This window comes from Musca autumnalis, unplaced genomic scaffold, assembly GCF_047663935.1.
Source record: "Musca autumnalis isolate F117 unplaced genomic scaffold, ASM4766393v1 scaffold_1, whole genome shotgun sequence".
Classification (NCBI taxonomy): domain Eukaryota; kingdom Metazoa; phylum Arthropoda; class Insecta; order Diptera; family Muscidae; genus Musca; species Musca autumnalis.
Genome location: NW_027411644.1, coordinates 20,570,879 through 20,592,961, shown reverse-complemented (window position 1 = coordinate 20,592,961; position 22,083 = coordinate 20,570,879). Strand labels below are relative to the sequence as shown.

Sequence of the window (22,083 nt, the reverse complement as noted above, 5' to 3'; positions counted from 1 at the left end):
CAACGGTACCTCCCGATTTTCGGTGTTTTTAGCCAAAATTTTTAACTGAACTAGCTGTAATTCGACATTTAAAGTTCATAGGGATCACAAGACTTCTCCACCAAAAATTTCCAACATGGTATTATCCGATTTTCGGTATTTATAAGGTTTTAGCTACAATTTTTTTGGCAAAACTACCTATAATTTGACATTTGGGGTTCGCAAAAAATTTTCAACATAGGTCCATGTTGTTTTGTTTTGCATGGCAACATGAAACTTCTCTACAAAGTGGTGTCTTAAGACACGCCGTTCGTACTCGGCGATAAACAGTAGGTCCCATATCATTGAGCTAAATATGAATCGGGGTGCACTCATTGATATGAAAGAAGTCTCCCTTGTCCCCTCAGGGATGTTTGTGGAACAATTATTATTATAGGTCCATGTTGAGGTATAGGCCCTATATAACGGTAGCTCGCGATTTTCGGTATTTTGAGAATTTAAAGTAAATTTTTGCCGAAATAGCTATAACTTGAAATTTTCTGTTCCCAGTGGTCGCAAAACTTCTCCATCGAAAATAGTCAACATAAGTACATGTGTTGGTATATGTCCCATATAACTTTACCTACATGTTTTACCGAAAAAGCGTTGATTTGACATTTGAAGTTTCTGCCGTCACAAAATTTCTCTACTATAAATTGTTAGCATAGGTCCATGTTTTTGTTTAGCCCACATAAAGCGAGTACCTCATGATTTTCGGAGTTTTTAGCAATTTAACAATTTGACATTGACGTTTTATGGTGGAAGGTCCCGCCGAATTTACCATTTTTTTTTACTTGTTTTTAATTTTTAATCTGTTCATTAGTCATATAGGTCCACACTGTTATTTTTTTCTGGTTGAATCTAATTCCAAACTGATCTTCTTCGAGGTAGTCCTCGATTTCGCTACTTAGTTTTTGCATTAAGAGGGTGAGATATATCCCTATGGTTCTGGCAAAGTTCATGAAGAAATGATCCTTGAGTTTACAAATGCAACAAGGCAGATAGCCATTGTGTATTTTTTTTCTGTTTTTTTTTTTTTTTTTTTTTTTTTTTTTTTTTGAATACATGATGATGCCTACCTGTGACGTTCACCTTTCAACCTTATCGGCAAGGGCGGCCCTACAAGTAGCTATCAATTTCTTCACGCCAAAAAAAAACAAACAAACGCCTCAACTCCAAATCGTTTGGAAAATGTGGGTAAAATCGTCAAAATTTCGAAAATCGGGAGGTACGTTTATATGGGGACTATACCTAAACGTACACCGATATTGACCATTTTTTGCATGGAGGTATTTGTTTCACTCAGAACTCAAAATACCAAATTACAGCCAAATCAGTTGGAAAATTTCGCTACAATTGTCAAAATACCGAAAATCTGTGGGCTATACCTAAACGTGGACCTATATTGAATATTTTAACATGGATGTAGTTTATTCACTCAGAACTCAAAATGCAAAATAACATCCAAATCGGTTGGTTAATTTGGCCAAAATCGTCAAAATACCACAAATCGGGCGGTACCTTTCTATGGGAGCTATACCCAAATGTGGACCTACATCCACTAAAAATGGGTTTCTACTCTTTTCCATACAAGTGGGACCACTGTGAAACGCCTCAACTCCGAAAGCAGAAACATTGAATTTAATTTACATATTCATACTTAAATTTAGTTTTATTACTTTATTATCTTTAGAATTAAAAGCAGTCATTTTTTTATTGTACTAATGTTTCTTTTGTTTGACACGTTTCGGCTTTGCCCTGAGACTCTTTACAAAACCCATAATCAACAAATAAACAAAGTAGACAAAACAAAACAGTGTAAACAAAATGCCACCATATAAAATTAACATTGCATCAATATTATGATACTCTATAAAATTCAAATCCAAGCCAGCACAATGCATGTACCGCGCCCCCTTTTGGCGAACAACATGTTCCACCCAAAATATGGCCTTTTCCATTGGCAGCGTTTCTTGATCACGATATCGATTGGAAATTTCGGTGACACGTTCCTGAAATGAAGGCTCATTTAAGATTCTATTCAAAGCATGTGACAATTTATCCGCTGTCAAAGTTTGATAATCCAACATTAGGCCATAACCCTGTTTCTCAGCATTGCCCATATTCAGAAATTGATCACCAAATATTGGTATACCAATTACGGGGGTACGATGATAAATACTTTCCGTGGTACTCAACAGGCCACCATGGGTAATGAAAACCTTGACATTTTCATGGGCCAAAATATCATCTTGTGGGAACCAATCACGTATCAGGACATTATCCGGTTTACCCTCCAGTTCGGAATCTTCAAATTTCCACAGTACCCTTTGCTTGAGTTTACCGAAGGCCTTTAAGATTTCTGCTTTCTTTTCCTGGGGCATATTTTTACTCTTCAAATTGGAACCCATGGAGAAATAGACTACACCATGTTCCGACTCATTGATGAATTTGGCAATATCTTCTGGCAGTGGTTTAGTTTTTCTGTTTATGTGCATGCCGCCAACTTCAATTTGATTGGGTACATAGGGTCGTGCATAAGCCAACGAGACATGAGTATTTAATAAAACCAGAGCGGCATTTTTTCGCACCTCATACATATCACGCTTGACATTGGGGAAATATTTATCATACAATTCCGCCTGTTTTGGTAGATAATACCAATCCATAAAAAATCTGTCAAAAGTGTTGTATGCCAAATTTCCAACACGTTCTGTTAGGGTCATGTAATTGCTGAATTTTAAACCCATACCCGGTACATAGGAGGGTGGTGATGGTGAACCAACCTAGGGAAGATAACAGGAATTACTAAAAACTTAATCAAAACAGAGAGAACTTTTACAACTCACCATATCTGTGTTCCATGAAGCAGCACCAAAGGTACCCAATCCAATGAGGGGTGCATTGAAAAGTTCACTTAGACCAAACAGGGCTTCGGATAAGAAAACTTCACATATCACCGCATCAAAAGTGTGATTGCTTGCTATCAATTTTTGAACAGCTGGTTCTAACAGTACTGTCTCAGTAATATTAACGCCCATTTTATAATAGTTTACCACATTTTCAATCATACTCCTTTCGTTGTGGGTAAATAAATTGTTTATTTCACCTGAAATGAGACCAAATAAAATAAAAGTCAAAAAGGCTTTTATAAGTAAATATACATTTATTATTAAGCGTGCTAAACCACTTACAAAAGCAGACAGGTCAGTACTTGGAATGTATGAGAGAAAACAAATAAAAAGTTGTTAACTTTTTATACCCTCCAGCATAAAATAGTCTTAATTAAAATGGAATAGTTTCCTTTCACAAATTTAGGTTGAACATTTGTTTCACCCATGGATACCACAAATACCTACATTATCTAATCTAATCTGAGTAAATATGTTCAGCCAGTTGAAAGGTACCAAAGGCCCATATCAAAGTATCGACCTATCTTTACAATTTTTGGTGGAAAAGTTTTATAACTGCAGGGAAAATCAAAAAGGTAGTTCCGTCAAATAATGTCACTAAGACCCTCAAAATGCCGAAAATCAGGATGTACCGTTATATGGGAGCTATACCAAAATATCGACCATGTTATCGACTTCTAGTGAAAAAATTTCTTGACCACTGAAAATTCAAATGTCACATTACCGCTAGTTCGGTTAAAAATTGTAGCTAACATACTCAGAATACCAAAAATCGGGAGGTGCCTCTATAAGGTCGCTATATGCTAAAGAACTTTCGTGAGCACTGAGAACCTCAAATGTCAAATTACGGCTAGTTCGGCTACAAATTTTAGCTAAAATACTCAAAATACAATAAATCGGAAGGTACCGTTATATGGAGGCTATACTAAAACACGGACCTATACTGACGATTTTTGGTGGAGAAGTTTCGTGGTCACTGAGAACCTCAAATGTCAAATTACAGCTAGTTCGGTTAAAAATTGTAGCTAACATACTCAGAATACCAAAAATCGGTAGGTGCCGCTATTAGGTTGCTATATGCTTAAGAACTTTCGTGAGCACTGAGAACCTCAAATATCAAATTACGGCTAGTTCGGCTAAAAATGTTAGTTAAAATCTCCAAAATACAGCAGATCGGAAGGTATGGGGGCTATACCAAAATATGGACCTATACTGACGATTTTTGGTGGAGAAGTTTCGTGGGCACTGAGAACCGCAAATGCAAAATTACAGTTAGTTCGGTTAAAAAATTTAGCTAAAATACTCAAAATACCGAAAATCGGGAGGTAGCGTCATATGGGGTCTATACCAAAACATGGAGCTATATTGACGATTTTTGGTGGAGAAGTTTTGAAGCCACTGAGAACCTCAAATGTCAAGTTACGGCTTACTTACTTACTAAGCTAACCCATTACAGAACATTTGTTTCATAGACAGAACTAAGAAAAGATCTCCAATTCTCTCTGTTTCGTGCTTCGTTTTTTGGAATACCGCGCCTTGTCATCTCTTCTTTATACGCCTTTTTAGCGGGTTCATCACGGCTCATTCTTATTACATGGCCTATCCAACGCAATCGCTGCATCTCGATATGTTTAACTATATTGATGTCGTTGTATAGCAGATACAGCTCGTGGTTCATACGACGTCGATATACATCGTCAACGCAGATCGGTCCGTAGATCTTTCGAAGAATTTTTCTCTCAAACACGCCAAGAACTGCCTTATCTGCTTGCGCAAGTACCCAGGATTCGGAGCCAAACATCAGCACGGGTAGTATCAGTGTTTTGTAGAGCTTTGCTTTTGTTTGACGAGTTGTGGCTTTGTTTTTATACTCTCAGCATTTATGCTAACGAGGGTATATACACTTTCATACGGGCAAAATGTGCCTCATCGAAATAATGGTTTTAGACCCTAAGTATGTTTGGACGAAATGTGTTTCAGACAATTTGGAGTCGATTGAAATGTCCGTCCGTCTGTCTGGCTGGCTGGCTGGAGCGCACGATAACTCTCGAACGGATCAACCCATTCGGTCCAAAATTTGGCTTTCGTAATATTTTGTCCAAACTTAGTTTAAGTTCGATGATGGGTTATATCGGTCCACTCCTTCCGGTACCTCCCCCACAAAAGTTTGAAAATGTTCGGATAATTTGTATGTACGATAACTCTTGAAGAAAATAACCGATTTGGTCCATACTTTGCAAATCGTGAAATGTCTACCAGACTTAGACGAGGTTCCAATATGGACTCAATAGATCCACTCCTTCGGGTACCTCCCACACAAAATTTCGGATAAGTTCAGTTTAGGACCTGATCTCGAATTGCTTTGAGTTTTGTTTTAGCAATTTGTATTCACTGCCCCTCATACGACGGAACAAGTTTCATCAGGGGCAAGTCCATACTTCCTGAGAAAATAGCCTGAAATTTGCACAAAACCCCTATGACACCGTGTGAGGTGGTTGGAGCGCAAGATAACTCTCGAAAGGATCTGCCGATTCGGTAAAAAATTTGGCCTTAGTAATATTTTGTCCAAACATAGTTTAAGTTCGAAGATAAGCCATATCGGTCCACTCCTTCAGGTATCTCCCCCACAAAATTTCAAAAATGTTCGGATAAAATGTTCGTACGGTAATTTTTGAAGGGAGTGGCCGAATTGGTCCATATTTTACACATCTTAATATATCTACCAGATATAGATCAGGTTGAAATATGGACTATATTTGTCCACTTCATCCAGTACCTCCCAAATACAATTTCGGATAAGTTCACTTTAAGACCTGATATCGAATCACTTTGATTTTTGTTGAAGCAACTTGCATTCGCTGCCTCAATTACGATGGTAAAAGTTTTTTCAGGGGCAAATCCACACTTCTTGAGCAAACAGCCAGAAGTGTGTAAAAACCCCCTATGGCACAATATGTACTGGCTGGAGATCCACTTCCATAATGGTCCATGTCGATCCATTCCTTTAAGTATTTCCTCCGCAAAACTTTTGCTCTTTAATCCTAATCAACATTTTTGTCGGTTCAAACCCCCAAAATTTTTAAAACCCTCTAAATACATACGTTTTTTGGGAAAAAATTGTTTCAATATACACAGGCTGAGGGTATATCTCTGTCGGCCAAACCGACTGAACTTTTTTACTTGTTGAAGTGCTTACTTAACCCAAAGTAGCATCTGTTGGCCAATACAATTCTTCTTTTTAGTTTACAACTAATGTCGTTTGTTGTGTTTACGACGGTGCCGAGGTATACGAAGTCTTTTACTACCTCAAAATTATAGGAACCAACTTCAACAGTTGGTCCGATCTCAATGGACGCATTTCGCGTCGACACCATCAACTTGGTCTTCTCGCCGTTTATCGCCAGACCTACTTTAGCAGATTCTCCTTCGACCTTCATAAAGGTATCGGTTACTTCTTTTACTGATCGTCCCATTATGTCTATGTCATCAGCATAACCAAGTAACATGTGGCTATTGGTGTAGATTGTGCCACTTATTTTGACGTTTGCCTCTCGTATAACCTTTTCTAGCAGGATGTTAAAAAGATCATGCGAAAGGCTGTCTCCTTGCCTGAAATCTCTTTTGGTGCAAAGCTCTTCGGAGAGGTTCTTTCCTATTTTAACTGAAGATCAATTGCCAGTTAGAGTCATTTCACAAAGCCGAATGAGCTTTGCGGGGATACCAAATTCAGAAATTGCTTGAAATACCTTTGAACGGGGGGAGGGCTGTCGAAGGCTGCTTTATAATCGACAAAAAGGTGGTAGGTGTCGATCTGCACCTCTTGGGTCTTCTCCAGGATTTGCCGCAGGCTAAATATCTGGTCAATGGTGGACTTGCCAGGTCTAAAGCCGCATTGGTATGGTCCAATTATTTCGTTGACCATGGGCTTTAGTCGTTAGCACAATATCCCTAACACTATCTTGTAGGCGATAGGGAGAAGACTTTTGTCCCTATAGTTGGAGCATACAGTCTTATCTCCCTTCTTGTGAACGGGGCACAGGATACTCAGGTTCCAATCATCGGGTACGCGTTCTCCCTGCCAGATGGAGCTAACTAGCTGATGTATACACCTTATCCGCGTGTCGCCTCCGGTTTTAAACAGCTCGGCTGGTAGACCATCAGCTCCTGCTGCTTTTATTATTCTTCAGCCGGTTTATTGCTGTCTTTACCTCATCTTGGCCGGTGGTATACATTCAATACCATCTTCTAGGATTGGATCTGTGGTAACTTCGTCGACTTCGCTACTATTGGATACCAACAGTTTGGAAAAATGCTCTTTCCACATCATTAGCACACTATCTGTATCAGTTACCAGATTACCTTGCTGGTCTCTACAGGAGGATGTGCCAGTTCCAAAGCCACCAGTTTGATGTTTCTTTCTTTGGTAGAATTTTTGGACCTGTACATCTCGATTTGTTCACATTCCCGCTTTTCCATCTCTCTCTTTTTCCTGCGGAAAAGACGTTTCTCCTCTCTCCTTTTCTCCCTGTATCTCTCTCGTGCGCTACGCGTTGCTACTGATTGTAAAGTAGCCCTATATGCCGCATTTTTCTCTTCGGTAGCAGCACGACACTCCTGGTCATACCATGGATTCCTTGGTGGAGGTCTCTGGTATCCAAGAACTGATTTTGCGGCTGTTTGCATGGAGTGGGCAATGTTTTGCCATTGTCCTGATATGTTATTGGGACGAGGAGTGCTTTGATTAAGCAGTTGGTCCAGTTGAGTGGAATATGCTGTGGCTATCTGTTGTGATTGCAGCTTACCGATGTCCAACTTCCGTGTTGTGTCTGTTCGCACTTTGTTTGCTACGTTTAATCTGGTACGTACCTTTGCTACAACAAGGTAGTGGTCCGAGTCTATGTTTGTACCTCGGAACGATCGTACATCCAACACGCTTGATGCATGTCTTAAATCTATCACAACGTGATCAATTTGATTTCTTGTTCTTTGATCTGGCGACAGCCAGGAGCCCTTCTGAATATCGAGATGCTTAATTGTGGTACTGCTGACTACCATGTTTCTTGCAGCTGCAAAGTCTATCAGCCTCATACCATTGTCAGATGTTTCACTGTGGAGACTGAATTTCCCGACTGTTGGGCCAAAGATAATCTCCTTTCCAATTTTGGCATTAAAATCGCCTAGTATATTTTTAATGTCATGGGCAGGGCAACTGTCATATGTTTTTTCTAAGCGCTCGTAAAATATATCTTTGGTCTGTTTATACCTCCGACCAACTACAAATCCGAAACCAAACTCATGCTTTGTGTCATGGCAGCTATATTACAGTGCGTTACCGTTAGGTGTTGTTGTGACGCCTTTCCCAATCCATCGTATTTCCTGTATGGCAGTAATGTCGGCCTTGTACTTTTCAAGTACATTTGCCAATGCGTAAACTGCACCTTCTCTATAAAGGATGCGAACATTCCAGGTGCAGATTCGCAGATCATGGTCCTCTAAACGTTTGCGGGGTTCGTCAACTTTAGAGGGGTTTGTTTTTCTTTTCTTTCGTTTTTTTCATAGTAGGCTTTTTTTCTAGGGGAGGGTTACTAACCCGACGCCCAAACCCAAGTTTTTAACGTTCTTATGGGCGGCACATGTTAGCTCACTACCCTAACGGATGTTAAAGGCAGTTCCCCAGGTGGCACCTCTGGGAGGTCAGTGTCCACTTGAGATGAAAGAGAGACCAAGATAAATCCTGGGCTTTGCCATGTTAAAGCCGGTCAAGACCGTTCCTTGGTCCATCCCCTAGTTTGGCTAAAAATTGTAGCTAAAATCCTCAAAATACAGAAAATCGGAAGGTACCGTTATGTGGAGGCTATACCAAAACATTGACCTATGCCCATAATTTTTAGAGTAAATGTTAAATTAAAGCTAATCAAATTATAGCTAATTCGGTTTGAAAATGTGACTAACAAGGTGAAAATACCTGAAATCGGGTGGTACCGTTGTAGGGGGGGCTATATCAAAACGTAGACCGATATAGCCCATCATCAAACTTGACCTGCCAGCAAACAAACGACGCATCTTTCCGAAATGTCAGCGTTCTATCTCCATTATTGTGGATGCTATCGTGATAATAATGACTTCAAAAATATATGGACCCAGAGGACACGGACCACACCGAGATGGAAGTTGTTTATACATTTTGTGAACTTGTTGCTTCTAAAAAGTCGTATTAGTATCGTAGGCTAAAACTGTGGCCAAAACTGATGAAAAAATCAAGACAAACATTCAATATATTTGTGATTTATTTGATTATATTTTTTGGGTCAATTCACGATTTTTGTCCGTATCGAAATTAGAGATTATGTTTTATAACCACTAACCAATATTTCATACCATCCATGACAAGAGAAATTTTTACGCTCATATTATCAGATTTTCATAAAAACAGCGAATCATTTAAAGTTTAAAAATCATATGTTAAATTCCGGTGTTTTCAAAATGTTATTTGTTTTTTTTTTTTTTTGCTTAAGCAGACATAAGTTTGTCATTAATTTTGAGGATCTTAGCACCATTTGTTTACCTAAACCACCCATAATTTGACGATCGAGGTTCCCTGCAGTCACGAAACGTCTCCGCCATGTAACAAGCGTTCTGTATTGGCCCAACTAAACAAATAAGTAAACATTTTAAAGTCTTGCTAAATGTTTTATTGATTTCATCAGATTTTCTTTTTGACAGTCATTTCATTTATTGATGACGTATTTAATCAGACAGATAATTTTTATCTATCCATTTGTACGTGAACTTATTCGAAGCCTACTGTTTACCAATTTACCCTACGGTTTACCCATTATCAGTGTCTGACAACAAACAACACCGGATCAATATTTTGAAAATCATACCTGTTATCTAAGGGCAATTTAAAGTATTGTTGTTATTTTATTAATAAAACAACAAATTATAAAAACACGCTTCTTACACGAAACAAGAAAATAAATATGCAAGTCACCATGATTATTGTTTTTGTGCTTAAACAAATATGTTTTGATTTGGTCGGCATTCGCAAGCGGTTATTTTTTCTTACACGATTGAGTGTGACTTTATTGAAATATATTAGCATAGCAGAGAGAATTAAAAATTATTAAAATAATAAGAATTTCTTCTATATTTGTTATTTTGGTAATATGTTTTCGCATCTAGGTACATTTATTTACATACATCGATACATCCCAAGAAACTTTACAGGTAATCTGTACTACAACACGCTGAAAGGTATTTTTGTCACCTTTGAAAATGAGATCACAATATGTTTACCCATTTATAAATTTATTTGAATGCTGAAGTATGAACATTATTTCCCGAAATTTACAACAGTCAGTTGGGATTTAAATATAATAACTACATAATTTCATTATTTAAATCATCGTTCCCGAAAATTATTTGTTTTGAAACAAACATGTAAAAGGGGACTATAGTCGGAGGGGGCCGACCATGTCATACTCTGCACCACTTCGCCTGGGCACTAGTTTTCTGCGGAATTTTTTTATAGGACATGTACATAAATCAGTTTGTACATCTCTACAGGCAGCGGTATACATTTTACAAAAAACAGATAAGCGTGTTAACAATTCCAAACATTTGTTAATACAAACTAAATAATATTTAATTTGTGAACATTTTTCCGGTAACTCACGAGAAGAAAATTTCCGAATGGAGTGCTCTTGGAGTACATGTCGAAAACAGCTTGGATTAAATGGAGAGCGGAGGAAACACGCATGTTTGCGATTGAATTCAATGGAGAATTTTCATAATTTGTGTTAATGTAATAAAGTTCTTAATATTTTTGTTTTACACAAATAATAAATGCATTTTTTTTTTTGTTCTGGGATATTTTGTAATGGCTTGCACAATTTTCGCAGAATGCCTGTATCAAAACACGTGCTTTGGACTGCCTCCTATTCTACCCCAAAGGGTTAGTTAAAAGGCTATGCCAAAGGGTCAGTTAAAATGCAGTGCAATGGAGTGCCTCTTTCAGTAGTCACGCTCTTGTAAAAATCATGAGTGAAAATGCATAATTTGATGCACTTCCAGATCACTTGTACATATCATTTAACTGCCTCTTTGGAGGCACACTTTTTGCTGGGTATATATGTATCTATTATATTATATATTTTGTATTAAATTATATATTACTTTCATTATTTTGTAATGGACAGATGGACCATTTTGGCTACATATACATACCTACTTCATCAAAAAATTTAAAAATTGTGTTATTGCAATGTTTTCCAAACGCATTTATAAATAGCTTTTAGTGACTTTATCCTATTCGATCAATGAATAAGATGAATATTTCGAGGTATTACATTACTTCTAATCAAAGGTAGCATAAAAACTTCAAACCCCCCTACTGTATAGTAATTTTCATCAATTTAAAAGAAAAACTGTGAATTCCTCTATAATGATTTTAATGTTTTTTTATGGAAGATAACGTAGTTCTTTATAAACAAACCAAAACTATAAAGGAAAACACACTTATAAGTTAAGGTGCGCCTGAACCAACTTTGAGTGTAATTTGCTTATACCTAGGAAATTTTTGCGGATTCTGAAACAACAATGTTCGTAGATGAGAAAAATAAAAAACAAAACGCCGAAGCGCTTCTTAAATTAATCGCGATCAAAGTTCACATTTTAGTTTTTTTTTAGGTTTTCACGATTTTGTTTAGAAACCGCAAGTCCTATGAAAATGGGATTAGAGCACATGTTATAGATATGAAAATTCTCTACAAGATTGATCTACATGTTTTTTTCCTAGGCTTTACTATTTTTGAGATATAGAAGTTGAAGTTGGAGCAATGAACTGACTGTATCGCCTGCTTAAAAAACAATGTCATGCAGGCACGATGCGCCTTGGCAAACTTTGAATGGAAAGTGCTTACACCTGGGAAGATTTGGAGATTCTGAATCTACAATGTTCATAAATAAGAAAAATAAAAAAAACAAATAAATCGAGAAAGGGATTTTTAAATAAATCGCTGTCAAATGTCACATTTTAGGGTTTTTTAGGTTTTCAGGATTTTGCTTGGAAACGGAAAGCCCTATCGAACTATGGGACTAAAGAAAATAGTTATAGCAGTTATATACAACATTTTCTTTAGTCCCAAAAAAAAATGTAAGGCCGCACGGTACATGACATTGTTTTGTAAGGAGCCGATACAGTCAGTTGGTTGTCCCAATTTTGGTAAAACCTACGAAAATATTATAAAGGTCAATCTTGTAAAGAATTCTTACAATAAAACATTTGCTCTAATCCCATTTCATTAGGACTTGCGGTTTCCAAGCAATATCGTAAAAACCTGTAAGACCCTAAAAATGTTAAGTTTGATCGCGATTAATTAAAAAAGTGATTTGGCGATTTTTTTTGTTTTTTGGTTTTTCTCATCCACGGTACATGACATTGTTTTGTAAGGAGCCGATACAGTCAGTTGGTTGTCAAAATTTTGGTAAAACCTACGAAAATATTATAAAGGTCAATCTTGTAAAGAATTCTTACAATAAAACATTTGCTCTAATCCCATTTCATTAGGACTTGCGGTTTCCAAGCAATATCGTAAAAACCTGTAAGACCTTAAAAATGTTAACTTTGATCGCGATTAATTAAAAAAGTGGTCTGGCGATTTTTTTTTTGTTTTTCTCATCATCCATGTGTTCATGGATGAGAAAAACCAAAAATCAAAAAAAAAATCGCCAGATCACTTTTTTAATTAATCGCGATCAAAGTTAACATTTTTAAGGTCTTACAGGTTTTTACCATTCATGGATGTTTCATAATCCTCAAAAACTTCCCAGGTGTAAGCACCTTTCATTTAATGTAGGTTCAGGCGCACCGTGATGGTAGACAGTAGTTCCTATATTTGCATCAAGTGAGTGGCCAAGAGTTGGTTTTCAAGTTCAGTTTTCGTAAGTTGTCCGAATATGCCCCCGGAATATAAATTACTGATTAAGAATGAAATTTGGATATTTTCCCATAAAACTGATGGTAAATTGTACACGCTAAGTACTTACCGATCATTACACTATGCAACTCGAAAATTATTAACCATATTCTGACACCGCAGCGTGACAGAAGACCAAAAATAGGAAGACACGTGTCCCGGCGATTTTTCCTATCACTTCAACTTTCGCGGTTATGGGCCCACAAAGGCCTGAGACCTTACTGTCAAAAGGTATCATTTTGTCGGGCACATATCTTCTAAATCGCTGAGAATTTGGGTTTACTCGTGGAAGCAAAGTTGTAGCTCTCGTCTTAAAGAATAATAATTGTGAACACATAAAATCCATTCAACCTCATCTTCAAGGTCAAAATCGTGAAGCTAAAATTTCCCCTATAATTTTTTCTCGGATTTTAGGCTACAAATATCAAACCGAGCAGAATTGAAGCAAACCACCATCTGCAAAAATGTACCTTAGGTCTCAATAAAAAACTTTCAAGAACATAGGAACTCTGTAGAAACGGTTCTTAATGGCCAAAATAGCAATACAATTGCGATTTTTATCCTCTTTTATCAGTTTCTGCTCCATAGATACTAAACCGTTCAAATTTTAAGAAATGAATTAACCACATTAATGTAGCAAAAATACCAGTAAACGACTTTCTGGAACAAACGAACTGTCTATAAACGCTCTTTATTGGCGAAAGTTGCGAACAACTTTTGAAAATATTCGATTTTTATACATTTTTCCCCGATTCTGGTCCACAGATAGCAAACCGCCCAAAAATTAAGAGTACAATCAACTACAAAAATATACATAACATCTCAATAAATAACTTCCTAGAACATATGAATATTCTAGGAACGGTCCTTCAAGCTCAAAGTTCGATCATTTTTAATCATTCTTTCCTGTTCAGGTCCGTTAATAACAAACCTTTCAAATTTCCTTGAGTTTTGAACAGTTTTTATTTCCAGACCTTCGCAGGGGGAAACGTTAAAAACAATTCAACTGTTTGTGAATTTCAACTTAAGCAATCATTCCTAGACACTTCAAATGTTCTAAAAAGTTGTTCATTAAAATCCTAGGCACATTTTTGTAGTCGACGGTATACTTAAATATTGGACGGTTTGGTATCTATGGACCAGAATCTCAGAAAAAATTAAAAAATCGAAAATTTTCATAAGTTTTTCGCCATTTTCACCATTAAGGAGCGATCATAGGCAGTTCGTATGTTCCAGAAAGTCGTTTACTCGTATTTTTGCTACGTTAATGTGGTTAATTCTTTTCTTGAATTTTCAACGGTTTAGTATCTACACGCAAAAAAATATCGGCCTCTCTAACATATGTCCCAAACATATTTTGCAGCAAACATATATATGTTTGCAACAGTCCCAAACATAATATATGTTTGGGTCTGCAAACATATATATGTTTGGGTGGAAACAAATATATGTTTGGGTGCAAACATATATATGTTTGGGTGCAAAGATATTTATGTTTGGGTGCAAAGATATATATGTTTGGGTGCAAAGATATATATGTTTGGGTGGAAACAATTTTATGTTTGGGTGCAAACATTTTATATGTTTGGGTGCAAAAAAATACAAAACCCAAATGGCACAAAAAAAAAAAAAAACAAACACATGCACCAGTGGGCGCTTACTGAGAGCAAGTGAGCGTAAAATTCAATGTAAAACACTTTAAAATGTGTGCTCACTTGCTCTCAATAAGAGCTCACTGGCTATCTCTATAGTTACACACAAATGTTGTGGTTTTTTATTAAAAGGCAAAAGAACAACAAACACATAGGTACATACAAAATTCCAAAGAAATACATAACACACTTTAATAAAAGAAAAACTGATTGAAATAATTTGTAGTCACACTTTTAAAAAGGAAAAATATATAGAAACGTTGTTGAACGCTTCTCCTTAGTTATGAAATAAAACAAATTGTCCTCTTAGTTGAAATCATAAGCGGGGAATCGGCATCTAGAATCAAATGATTATGTAATGTAATAAATAAATATGGATATGCCATATTTCAAATATACATAAGTATGTATGTAATTACCAATATTAAATGCGATTTCTTCCTTGTCCAATAAAATAATTCCATTCAACTTTCCGATTCAATTATAAAATGTATTAGGCATTTAATTTACTGAAAAGCACAATTTCTTTAAGAAAACACAAAACACTGATTTATTCACTCATTTTACCGTCTTGACTCTACAAAGGCAACTAAAACACTGAAGAAAGAAAAAAATATAATTCATATCATTTCTTCTTTTCTTCTTCGCCTGCGTTGGTTAACAACACGTTGGTTAACAACAACAAAACAAGAAACACACGAGTTTAACGCATACACGCCACCAAAGCCCCCTTCTTCGCTTCTACGTCTTCTATTATGCAATACACACAACTCTTTATTATAAAGCAGCATTCCACAGCCGCGAGAGCACTGTTATTACTCTCGTTGACAAACATCCTCTCTCCACCCATGAAAAAAATGTTCTAACATAACAAGTAAAAAGTCGTTAAGTTCGGCGGGGCCGAACTTTTTATACCCTCCACCATAAAAAAGTCTTAATTAAAATGGAATTATTAGGGTCCTTTTACAATTATAGGTGTAACAACTTTTCGACAATGGTGATTATATTAAAAACCCGAAAGGACAGATGCGCCGTGAGTCGAACTTCCGCGTTATGGCGTGATGAAGTTTTTGCAAGAGACCCTGTAAGCCATCATGAATTAGCATTATATCTTATATCTGAGAACCTCAAATGGCAAATTACAGGTAGTTCGGTTAAAAATTGTAACTAAAATGCTCAAAATACCGAAAATCGGGAGGTAGGTTATAAGGGGGCCATACCAAAACATTGACCTATGTTGACGATGTTTGGTGGAGATGTTTCATGACCACTGAGAACCTCAAATGTCAAATTTCAGATAGTTCGGTTACTAATTGTGGCTAAAATTCTCAAAATACCGAAAATCGGGAGGTACCGTTATATGGGGGCTATACCAAAACATGGACCTATGTTGACGATGTTTCGTTGGAGATGTTTCATGACCACTGAGAACCTCAAATGGCAAATTACAGGTAGTTCGGTTAAAAATTGTAGCTAAAATTCTCAAAATAACGACAATCGGGAGGTATCGATATATGGGGGCTATACCAAAACATGGTCCTATGTTGACGATGTTTAGTGGAGATGTTTCATGACCACTGAGAACCTCAAATGGCAAATTACAGGTAGTTCGGTTAAAAATTGTAACTAAAATGCTCAAAATACCGAAAATCGGGAGGTAGGTTATAAGGGGGCCATACCACACCATGGACCTATGTTGACGATGTTTGGTGGAGATGTTTCATGACCACTGAGAACCTCAAATGTCAAATTGCAGATAGTTCGGTTACAAATTGTGGCTAAAATTCTCAAAATACCGAAAATCGGGAGGTACCGTTATATGGGGGCTATACCAAAACATGGACCCATGCTGACGATGTTTGGAGGAGATATTTCATGACCACTGAGAACCTCAAATGGCAAATTACAGCTAGATTGGTTAAAAATTGTAGCTAAAATTCTCAAAATACCGAAAATCGGGAGGTACCGTTATATGGGGGCTATACCAAAATATGGAACTATGTTGACGATGTTTGGTGGAGATGTTTTATGACAACTGAGAACCTCAAATGTCAAATTGCAGGTAGTTCGGTTAAAAATTGTGGCTAAAATTCTCAAAATACCGAAAATCGGGAGGTACCGTTATATGGGGACTATACCAAAACATGGACCTATGTCCATATCCTTTGGGATATAAGTTTGCTGATCACTAGGAACCCTAAGTGCCAAATTATAGCTAATTCGGTATGCAAATGTGGCGAAGAACGTCAAAATACCTTAAATCCGGAGGTACCGTTATATGGGGGCTATACCAAAAAGTGGACCGATATAGCCCATCTTCGAACTTGACCTGCCTATGGAAAAAAGACCCTCGGGTGCAAAGTTTCAGAACTCTATCTCAATTATTGCGGACGCTAGAGTGATTACAACAGACGGACAGACGGACGGACAGACGGACATGGCTAGATCGTCTTAGAATTTTATCCTGATCAAGAATATATATACTTTATAGGGTCGCAAATGATTATTTCGATGTGTTACAAACGGAATGACAAACTTAATATACCCTCCATACTATGGTGGAGGGTATAAAAAGTATGTTTTACCCAAACATATCAAATTGAGATATGTTACAAAATGTTTCAAACATATATTTGTTGGGACCCAAACATATTATGTTTGGATCCAAACATATATTTGTTTGCAACCGGTCCCAAACATATATTTGTTTGGATCCAAACATATTTCTAACATAAATTTTTCTGCGTGTACGGAGCCGAAACCGAGAAAAGAGGATAAAAATCGCAATTGTATTGCTATTTTGGCCATTAAGAACCGTTTCTACAGAGTTCTAATGTTCTAGAAAGTTGTTTATTGAGACCTAAGGTAAATTTTTGTATGTGTTTGCTTGCTTAAATTCTGATCGGTTTAATATCTGTAGCCTAAAATCCGAGAAAAAATTATAAGGGAAATTTGACCTTGACGATTTTGACCTTGAAGATGAGGTTGAATAGGTTTTTTGTGTTCACAATTGTTATTCTTTAAGACGAGAGCTACAACTTTGCTTCCACCACAAAACCCAAATTCTCAGCGATTTAGAAGATGAGAGCCCCACAAACTGATCCCTTTTGACATCAATGCCTTAGGCCTTTGTGGGCCCATAACCGCGAATGTTGAAGTGATAGGAAAAATCGCCGGGGCACGTGTCTTTTATTTTTGGTCTATATGACTCAAAAAATGACATACAGTGTTATCAACAATTATTGAGAAGAAAATCTACCTTGTGCAAACATTTGTCAGCATTGAACTATAATTGCGACCTCTAGCGTTTTTAAGGTTACACTAGCCACAATTAAAACTGAGGAATCCCTATCTGACCACATACATCTACAAAATTAGCATCAATGGAAACGCCAAGCGTTCCTCTTCTAAATGAGCATAATTTTCCGAAACAAAGATATAATCATTTCACTCAAAACTTTCCCGATTTTTAAGAAAAAATCTGGTCCATTTAACCCGCTAAATATTATCTGATCATCGCGCTAAATTGCAAGCTACTACTTTGTCGTAAACCCAATTCTTACATAAAATTTCGCGCCATAGAACTATCATTGCCACCTACAGAGCCGCTGCAAAATTGGATAAAAATGCTGGTCCATTTCACCCCCTAAATATTTCACGATCAACGCCAAAAACTATAGGGGTCTATTCTGCTCTTAAACCGACCTCCATACAAAAGTTCGTGAAGATATGTCCATAATTGCGGCTTGAATTTTGATTAAAATTTTTAATGGACGGACGGACACACATCTCAAAATCGCTTTCTCTCGTCGAGATATGAATTTTGGTATAGCACATTGGGGGTCTACGTCGAATAATATAATAACATTTCCACATTGTGGTGTAGGGTATAATAAGAGTTCTCGAGAATTAATTTTATATCCTCAGCCTATAGGGTAAAGATGTTATATGTATACTAGGGTGGTTTTAAAAATATCGATGTCGAATTTTTTTTGGGCGGCAGCCCCCTAACCTGTTTAGTTTTGTTAGATTTTAAGATTGTCAAATTTTGATAAAAAATTTTTAATGGACGGACGGACACACATCTCAAAATCGCTTTCTCTCGTCGAGATATGAATTTTGGTATAGCACATTGGGGGTCTACGTCGAATAATATAATAACATTTCCACATTGTGGTGTAGGGTATAATAAGAGTTCTCGAGAATTAATTTTATTTCCTCAGCCTATAGGGTAAAGATGTTATATGTATACTAGGGTGGTTTTAAAAATATCGATGTCGAATTTTTTTTGGGCGGCAGCCCCCTAACCTGTTTAGTTTTGTTAGATTTTAAGATTGTCAAATTTTGAGCACAGTTGGAGGATGTTAACACGTGTCACTGGGGCCTCTAAGTTTCCATAGTAATTGTATGGGACCAAAGGTGCATTTTCTCCAAAATTCTCTAAAGACCACATTTATTGTCCAATCGATGAGAAATTTTTACCAGTTAATTGCTTTGGCTAGAAAAGGAATGCTACAACAATTTATAAAAATCGGATAAGATTGAGATATTGCTCTAATATCATATTGGGCCAATTTTAGGTAATTTGTATCCTATAACACTGTGCAACATTTTTAAGGCGATCTTGTGCAAACAATTTGAACTGAGGATTTTTTGAAAGTACAAACCCAAACGACAAGAAACCTAGTTGGGTTTTGTTGTGTCAGCTCGGATTTTATGGCCCCATCTATACATGGTTAAATATTGAGTTTTTAAAGAAATTCGGGGCTATATCTCTGAAACCAATGCGAATCTTCTTCTGACCTCTGAAGCAAATTTGTAGATAAGAACAAGAATAAAATATTTGGAGAAATAATGAACTCGAAAAACTACATTTATTGCCTCAAATTTCAAAATATATGCAAAAATTCCACAATTTTTATACATTTCGCACCGTATCTCCCAAACCGTAAATTTTTTCTGAATGTTTTCTTTTGGAAAAATATTCCCTGGAATTTAATACACAACTCTTCAGAACATGTCGTTGTTGTGAAATGCCTATATGCCGTTGTTTTCAGTACATTTTTCAACGACGTTTTAATAAAAATGTCAATAATTTAGTGAAATCCGAAATGCGAGAATAAACTGTTGGTGTGAACTGTGTTTGAAATACTTGTTGTAAAAGATATGATGCAAAATATAGCTGAAACAATATGAAGTAAGCATTTTAGAGTTTCAGAATGTTCTAAAAAACTTGTTGAGAACTGTATTTGGAAGATTTTTGCAAAGGGTTATTGGTTCAACTCCCAGCATCGGTCTCGTTCTTTTTGTTGAAATACTCACCTTCCATTGCGGTCAACACGGATGGCACGGGGATATCATGATAGTTTTTAATTGGTGTCTTTTGTGGGAACGGCGATATCACATAAACTTCGTGGCCCTTTTCCGCCAAGGCTTTGATCAATGAAGAACCCACAATAAAATGTGATTTAGCGGCAGTGTGTATAACACCCAAATATTTGTAGGCACTAATTTCATTACTAAATAAGGCTACCAGCGACAGGAGTAGAAATACTGCAGATGAGAACACTTTTAAATGCATGGCACAGCCGGCGGTTAAACTATTGTTTTAAAAAATCTTAAAAAAACTAATATACACGTGTTTCTGTGAACACACTTGGAGATAGTTCTCCCGCTGCTCCCTCTATGTTGGTTGGAACTATATTAAATATTGATTTGTTTCGAGTCATACTTATAGTTGAAATATCTGTTTGACTGAAGAATATTGAGATCAATACAAGTTTATGTTGTTTATAGTTTCTCTCAGGCTCTCTTGTATAGTTCTTGATCATATGTTTTTGATAGTTCATTGAATTTTCAATGTTCAGTTGTTGTTGCTAACTTGCCCACAAACAGTTTGTTTACATTGAGCGTTCCATAATTTTGATAACGCTTGACAGGTTGCTCACATGGACAGCCCAAAGAGAAAAATAAAGAGAAATGTGTTTTTATGCAGATAAGAGCACAACAATTTCTCTATAGCTTAAAAACTTGTTTGGGAGTTTGAGTTATAACTCAGACGTGCTACCGTGTTATTTCTTAACAGATACAGTGAGCGTCATAATAAAGTTTACACCTCTCAAACTTATTTTGTTTTTTGATTGCATTATTACACCGACATAGAGATATTATACGTATAAGATATAAATGTAACTTTTTGAAGATTACCAAAATAACCCAAAATTTGACGCATCAAAATGAAGTTTACACTTCTGCCAATCGAAAGAATTTTTTTATTTCTTTAACAAAATCAAGGGATATTTTGGCTTTTGAACTTATTTTCATCACATTCGAGCATCCAACCAATAAATCAACGAGCGTTTTGGTGATATTTCCTCCATTGGGCACGCGGCAACGATTTCGTGTAATTTTGGCATAAAATAGGCCTCTATTTAACATTCTGTCGAAATATTTCACTAAGTACTCAATGGATTTGGAGTCTAGAGACTTCAAGGGGTGGTCCGATATATATAGGAGTCAAATATAGCAACATGTTATTCATAAATATGGGCAAACGCCACAGATCCCTGCCAACATATTACGTATATCTTTGGTATTAGCCACATTCCTCTAGACTAGGGTTTTTGATATCATGTCAACTGTAATATGAATGCAACATTGAAAAAATTGATTTCTGGAATAGAAGGGGGACAAATGAGTCGTCTTTGGAAATAAAAAGCTTCAATTTGAACTTCACAAATGCAAAATTGCAATCTTGGATGTATAAATAGGAGCTCCAAATGGCGAAAATTGTCTAGCAACAACAACAACATCTAATATGCCTGATGATGTTAGCCTAACCAGCTAACGAAACGATCGTCGCATAGTGGTTGATGTGTGTGTGTGTGTAGGACTTCGCTAGATATCAATTTTTCAATGTAATCTCCTCAGGTCATAAAAAGCTCGATTAATTAAATTAAATAAATGGAAGATATTGTTCTAATATCTCTGCACCCATAAAAGCCATTTAGCCGGACCCCGTTACTGCCATACACCCCCTGAACATATAGGAGACTTCATAATTCATCATTGAAAGCTTTGTAGGCATTTCTCGACATTTTTGTAGTTTTTTTAGCGAATATACCGTGGGCAATAGCCAAGACCATTTTCGCACATTAAGTCGCAAAAAAGTTCAAAAACTGTAAAAAAAATGAACGAAGATTTTAACGATCAGAATGATGTATACGCAATAAAATATTTTGAAATCTCCTGTGTGTTCGGGGGTTGCATGACAGTGGGGGTGTGCGGATAAATTGCTTTAATGGGTTCAGGAATATGAAAACAATATCTTTCACTTAAATCGACACGATATTAAAGACCCTAGTCCAGAGAAATGTGGCTAATACCAAAGATATACGTAAAATATTGGCAGGGATCTGAAGCGATCGCCCATATTTATGAATAACATGTTGCTACATTTGACTCCTATGTATATCGGATCACTCACTGAAGTCTCTAGATTCCAAATCCATTGATTACTTA

At 36.6% G+C, this 22,083-nt stretch overlaps 1 protein-coding gene across 1 annotated transcript; it reads right to left on the bottom strand.

The window, feature by feature from the left end:
- Window positions 1-1,658: 1,658 nt before the first annotated feature.
- LOC141394652 (UDP-glucosyltransferase 2-like) lies at window positions 1,659-20,278 on the bottom strand. Its single transcript, XM_073969398.1, has 3 exons — window positions 19,885-20,278; window positions 2,868-3,127; window positions 1,659-2,804 (listed from the first exon to the last, which is right to left on the bottom strand). Exons 1-3 carry the CDS (start codon window positions 20,141-20,143, stop codon window positions 1,740-1,742), a joined length of 1,584 nt encoding a protein of 527 aa, XP_073825499.1. The 5' UTR covers window positions 20,144-20,278; the 3' UTR covers window positions 1,659-1,739.
- Between the last annotated feature and the right edge of the window lie 1,805 nt (window positions 20,279-22,083).